This window comes from Macrotis lagotis, chromosome 1 (genome assembly GCF_037893015.1).
Source record: "Macrotis lagotis isolate mMagLag1 chromosome 1, bilby.v1.9.chrom.fasta, whole genome shotgun sequence".
Lineage (NCBI taxonomy): Eukaryota > Metazoa > Chordata > Mammalia > Peramelemorphia > Peramelidae > Macrotis > Macrotis lagotis.
The window spans coordinates 358,022,088-358,028,739 of record NC_133658.1 but is presented as its reverse complement, the minus strand read 5'-3'; the positions used below and the strand labels follow the sequence as shown (position 1 = coordinate 358,028,739).

Sequence of the window (6,652 nt, the reverse complement as noted above, 5' to 3'; positions counted from 1 at the left end):
CAGATGAAAAAAGGTCATAAAGGCAAGTTGAAGCCAGATTATGGCAGATTTTAAATAGCAGACTGAATATTTGGTATATTATTTGGAAGCATAGGAAAACTGCTTGAGACTTTTAAGGAAGAGAGTCACATGAACAGACCTGTGTCTTAAGAACTGAAAAATGGATCAGAGATGGGGTAACCAGTTATCCAGAAAAGGCTGTTGTGCGAAAAGCTATAGATTTAGAAGTGTTCTAATGCATTGAAGTGCTTTGCTCCATTGTGATTTCAGCTAGGTTGAGTTGAGTGTCCTGCTCTTCATGATCCCTCTTGAGGTTTTCTTGGCAACGATAATCCAGCTCATTTTACAGATGAGGAAACTGAAACAAAAGGTCATACAACCTACTAAGGGTCTGTGACTGGATTTGAACTCGGGTCCTTCCAACTTCAGGGCTGGTACTCTATCCACTGTGCAACAGACCTTGTTGTGAGGATCCTGTGAGGTGAATTTAGGGAAGTTGGGGTCATAGTGAGTGAGGACTTAAGAACTGATTCTACAGTCACCAGAGAATCATAGATTATTAACTTATGTTATTAGTCACAAAAGATAAAATAGATTATTTTGATCACATGAAATTGGAAAACTCACACAAAGTAAAATACGATTAGAAGGAATATAATTGAGAAAAAGTTTGATAAGACTGATACCCAAGATATGCCTATAGGGACTAATGTCCTTATATAAGATGAAAAGCAATTAGGGATGACAGTCATTCGGGGCATCTTGGTAGAAGGGAGCCTGGTTAGTGAAGCTATTAACAACCATGTGAAAGATGGCTCCAGATAGCTAATAGTAAGGAAAATAAGAATCAGAACAATGATAATCTCCCGCTTTGCAGACAACCTACTGATTGACAAAGATGGGAGTAGTGTTGGTGGGATTGTAGAAAGGCAGGCACAATACTACACTGTTTGTCAAAGCTATGAATTGGTTCAGTGTTTCTGAAAAGCAATTGAAATTAAATAAAGTAACTCAAGTGGTTCATTCCTTTTTACCCTTTTTACTAGTCCCCTTGCTAAGGCATATACCTCAGGGTGGTGAAAGATTAAAAAAGAAAGACCTCTTTCCTTATACAATGGATTGCTTACAGCAGCACTTTTTTGTGGAGACAAAATAAGTGACCACCTATTGAGGAGTAGCTAAATAAACTATGCTGTATGAATAGTACTAAACTGTAAAAAAGAAAGAATATGAAGAATACAGAGAAGTATGGGGAGAAATACACCAAACTAATAGAAAGTAAAGTAAGCAGAACTAAAAAACCCAATATACACAATGACCACAGCAATGTAAATGGAAAGAACAAGACAAATAGGGGAAAAATTGAAGCTAAATCCTATGTGATTGTAAGGGTCAAACTTGGACCCAAAGAAGAGGTATGAGACTGCATTGTCCTGTCCTTTTCCAAGAGTTGGGAGCGATAGGATAGGAAACTATGGATGTAGAACACTGCATATAACACCAGACTTGACAGATGTGGTTGGTTTTGCTGAATAGCCTTTTCCTTTTTTTTTTTTTTTGTTTATTGTGATAAAGTGGGGGAGGAGGAATAAAGAATATGAAAATAGAAATTCTTTTTTCCAAAAAGGTGTAGGGACCTAGAAGAAGGGGAATTAAAGGATGAGGGATATGAGCAGATTTTGACCTTGACATAAAGGATTGGTCATGTTAGAAGCTTTGCAGTACAGCATAGAGGATTGGAGTGGGGGAGGGAGAAAGGAGGTAATGTAAATCAGTGGTGTAAACCAAACTATACAAAGTGACCCCTTTGGACTCTCTATTGATTTAGAAAACCACAAATTAACATATTTATATTGTACTGTCTTGTTGTTGAATATTTCTGAGTTACATTTAATTGGATTTGTAGTGGTGCTGGCTCTTATAAGGACTCCTCTGGTGCAGCCATCTCTACCCCCAAGGGCATCATTGTGTCTGTGTATCAAGGATAGCCCCTTACCTCTGACTTACTAGATCCCATTCACTTTTCTCAGGCTGATGATTGGTGCCATTAAAATGACTAAAATATTTCAACTTAGAAAAATGGGTTTGGTTTTTTTGTAGCAGAAATGGTCTGTGTTCTCTGAGCTATAAATCATATTTCAAATCTTTTGTCTTATAGGAGTGTAAATCAACTTTAGGTCTGGTTCTGCCAAGCTAGTTATACCCTCAAAGGACACTCTTGACTTCTATCTCTATGCTTTTGTACATTGTTTCCCACGCCTGGAATAGAGTCTCCTCACCTTAACTTTTCAATTCACTAGCTTCCTTTCAGTGCTCAGTTCAAGTGTTCCCTCCTCCATGAGATCTTTCTGACTCTCCTGCCCCTACCCTGCCACCCACTCCAATCCTGCTTCCAGATTACTTGAACAATTACTGAATAATGGAAACTCCTCCAAAGCACTGTAAGGATCTCACATTGCCCTGGAAAGACCCTAGAAAGAAGCTGACTCTTCAACCAAGTAGTGGCAAAGTGTAATAGAAGGTGGGCTAGATGGGGAGTCAGGAAAAGCCTGGGCTTGCAGTTGGCCTCAGACATTAGCTCTGTGATCACACACCAGTCACCTCTCTGGGCTACAGTTTCCTCATTTATAAAGTGGAGAGAATAATAGCGGCAGAGAACAATGTGGTATTGTGGGTAGAGGGACCAGCCTTGGAGTAAAGACCCATCTTTGCCACCTGACTAGCTTGGGTCCCTCACCTCTCAGTGTCCCCAGACCACTCTCTAAACTTCTTAGGGCACAAAGGTGTTGTTGGAGTTTGGAGTTTCCACACTAGGGAGTTCCCAACACTGATGAAATCTTCTTCCCCAAAATAGCATTTATCCCACTCTGAGGTTGAGAAGCTCAGATGAGATCATGTATGAAATCCCTTATAAATCCAGCTAATGCAATTCTCAAAATGGGGTGCAGGGGAAAGAACCCTGGATTTGGAGTCAAGAGGACTAACATTCACATCTTGGCTCTGACCCCTATAGCTTGTGCTGCCTGGGGTAACTTCACCTGACATCTTGGCCCCTCTGTTTTTCTCTTCCGTAAAAGGAGGGGATTGAATCTAGATTTCTCTAAAGTCCCTTCCAACTCTCTCAATCTATAATCCTCTGAGCCTTCTTGTATCTAATAAATGTCCATCTGTTTCCGTTTTAACAGTTGTCTGTTCATCTCTAACCCTCTTAATATGCCTCTGATTATATTTCTGCATCTCCGTTTTTCTGATTGTGTTTTCTCAAGCTTTATTTGGGTTCCAATTCATGTTCTGCCACTTATTCACTATCTGATATAGAACTAAGCTCTTCTCTCTCTGGGCCTGTTTCCTTATTTGTAAAATGAAAAGGTTCAAAGAAGAACATTGTATACTATAACAGCAACATGGGAGTGATGATCAATCTTAATGGACTTGGTCATTTCATCAGTGCAACAATCAGGGACAATTTTTAGGGAATCAGTGATGGAGAATATCATCTGTATCCAAAGAAAGAATTGTAGAGTTTAAACGAAGACCATTTATTACCTTTAATTTCTTTTTTAAAAAGTTATCTTGTGGGGCGGCTAGGTGGCATAGTGGATAAAGCACCGGCCCTGGAGTCAGGAGGACCTGGGTTCAAATCCGGTCTCAGACACTTAATAATTACCTAGCTGTGTGGTTTTGGGCAAGCCACTTAACCCCATTTGCCTTGCAAAAACCTAAAAAAAAAAGTTATCTTGTTATGTACTTTTGCTATCTCTTATATTTTATTTTTTCCTTTAGGATATGGTTTTTCTCTCAACACATTCAATTCAATGTATAGCATGGAAACAACGTAAAGGCTATCAGACTGCCTTCTGTTGGGGGGGAGAAGCAAAATTAGGAGGAAAATTGTAAAATTCATTCTTTTTAAATTTTTATTTGAGGCAATGGGGTTAAGTGACAAGGTCACACAGCTAGGCAATTATTAAGTGTCTGAGACCACATTTGAAGTCAGGTTCTCCTGACTCCAAGGTTGATGCTCTGTCCACTGTACTACCTAACTGCCCAAAATTGTAAAATTCAATTAAAAAAATTAAAATTTTTAAAAAATGAAAGGGTTTAACTAGTTGGCCTGACCTGGAAAGTCTTTTCTAATACTAACATTCTCAGATTCTTTCTTCTTGGGGCTCTTTCAGCCCAGACCTTCTTTGTTTAGTTGATTCTGGTGGCAAGTCTGACTCTTTTTGTCACCTTCCTCTTCTTCCTCATTAACAGCCAATGAGCAAAGTGAACTGTGTCTTGGTTCTCCTGCCTACCTTTTGTATAACCTGTCTGGGTGACAAAGCAAGCTGAGACAAGGCAGGAGAAAGGAGCAGGTCAAGAGGCTCCCTAGGCCCTGATGGAACCAAATGATGATGTTTGCCAGGGATGGATACTGTAACCATAGAGATTGGGGTTCTGAAGAGAGAGGTTGACACTGAGGGATAATGATAATATTCCTCTACCATACTGTTAGAGACCTCCAAGGAACAGTCGGGAGTTGCTGGAGTTTTTGAACAGTAGAATGACATGGTCAAACCCAGTGCTTAAGTCTTATTTTCCTGACTAGTATTATTTTAACTTCTGGAGGCAGAAGGCCTTTGACATTTTTTATGTCTCTTCCATTGTTACTAGACACCTCCCCTTCCACCTAGGCTAATTCTTCCTCTGACCCTGAGCTTCCCTTTTGTCTGCTCAAGGTCCAAGAATTTGAAGACTCCCATCATTTTGAGATTCCACTGCTTCTCTGAAAACTTTTTTCTTTTCTGGCCCATGCGACTGACTTCCAGGAGCCAGTTAGAAGTTAAAGGTTACTTAATAAACTTCCTGAGATCTGACATTTGCCCTAGGAGCTCCAGGTGGTTCCAATCTCTATTCAATGGAGCCAGGAGATGATGACCTTAGGAAGACCACGCTCATGAAAGTATTCCCTGACATATAACCATTCCTGTGGTAGAAGTAAGAGATACAAATGTGGTAGTGTGGCAGTTCTGGGCAAAGGATGGCCATGTGCAAGGGATCATTGTACAGTGGAAGGAGACATAGGATCCAGGTTCAAATCCTAGCTCTGTTTCTAAAAATGTGACTTCAAGGAAGTCACTTCTCACTGGGTCCCTGATTCCTCATCTGTGAAATGGGGATCCATCAACAAGCCAGATACTGTATCAGGGTCTGGGGAAAGATAATGAAGGCCCCAGGAAGCTTCTTTTCTGCTGTGAGAGACATGTATGTGACTATTTATATTATATAAAATACATACAAGGTAACTTTTTTTGGGGGGAAGGTAGTAACAAGGTAACTTGGGAAAAGTGTCTAGTATCTTGGGGTTTGAGGAAAAGGTTTCCTATCTTTACTACTTCTCTCTCGGGGTGTTTCAAAGAAAGTTGTGATGAGAAAATTACTCTTTTGTCAGTTCAGGGAACTAGACTAGCATGTGGGCAAGTGTCATGACCTCACGGCATTTCTGTCTTTCTAGGTTGGCGCCATGTCTCTGAAAGTGCACACAAGCAACATCACTAACAAGAATGACCCCAAGTCCCTCAATTCACGGGTCTTCATTGGGAACTTAAACACAGCCATGGTGAAGAAGGCAGATGTAGAGACCATCTTCTCCAAGTATGGCCGTGTGGCCGGCTGCTCTGTGCACAAGGGCTACGCCTTTGTCCAGTATGCCAGCGAACGCCACGCACGTGCTGCCGTGCTGGGCGAGAATGGGCGGGTGCTGGCAGGGCAGACTCTGGGTAAGGAGCAGGCCCCACCCCATCAGTGTCTGGATTCTGGCAGACCCTTACTCAGATCCAAGGCTGAGTTTTATCCATGGGTAAAATAGGCAAAAATTACCTCCAATTTTGAGGACTTCTGAGAGACCTCTTCCTCCAGTTCTCACATTGCCTGAAATTTCTTTAAGAGACTCAGCCTTTAATGACACACTTAGAATTAAATTTTAAAATGCTCTAGAATGAACTAATCCAGGAATTACTTATGTACCCTTAGGTATTAAGGAAGTGGAAGAGGGTGGGGAGCCCTAAGAATATGGGGATGAGTATGCCAGCAGAGAAAATAAACTGGCAGTGTCACACCTATGATCCCTTGATTGGCGCCTGTCCTGGTCCTACCTGATCACAACCCTCTTACATTTGATTTTCTACTCTTGAGATGCCCCTACTCAAGATCTGCCTTTCTGGCATGGGTATGTAAATAATTGCCTGACCCACCAGGAGGGGCATTCAGAGTGCCAGTCAAGGGAAGCTGGGAACCTGATGATATGAATGGTAAATAGGGAGTGGGAGAAGGGGCAGGGAGGGACAGCCTTTTCTGCTAGAGTGGTGAAGATGAAAGCAGGCACCTTGCCAAGCTCTATAGTGCCACCTAGTGGTAGAAAGGGCACCCTGAGTATGTGCTGTTTACCAATTGGATTTCAATTTATGAATGCCCCTTACCTTTGGAGTTGAATCTGGTATGTGAGCTTAAGTGTATTGAATGTGTGTTTTTGTATGACTATATATGAACTGTTTTTGCATGTGGGTAAAGCCATGTCTTAGGATAATTTTGGGGATATATGAGAGGGAAGGAGAGAGAGAGAGCGCGCGCGCGAGAGAGAGAGAGAGAGAGAGAGAGAGAGAGAGTGAGT

At 41.4% G+C, this 6,652-nt stretch overlaps 1 protein-coding gene across 9 annotated transcripts in view; it reads left to right on the top strand.

Annotated features, from left to right (window-relative positions):
- Positions 1-6,652, top strand: part of RALY (RALY heterogeneous nuclear ribonucleoprotein) — a 73,439-nt gene that overhangs the window by 45,462 nt on the left and 21,325 nt on the right. For all 9 annotated transcript variants that reach the window (XM_074212140.1, XM_074212141.1, XM_074212142.1 and 6 more), the window contains one exon: positions 5,498-5,762. In XM_074212140.1, the coding sequence (XP_074068241.1) occupies positions 5,498-5,762 (265 nt within the window). The remainder of the gene's footprint in view (positions 1-5,497; positions 5,763-6,652) is intronic.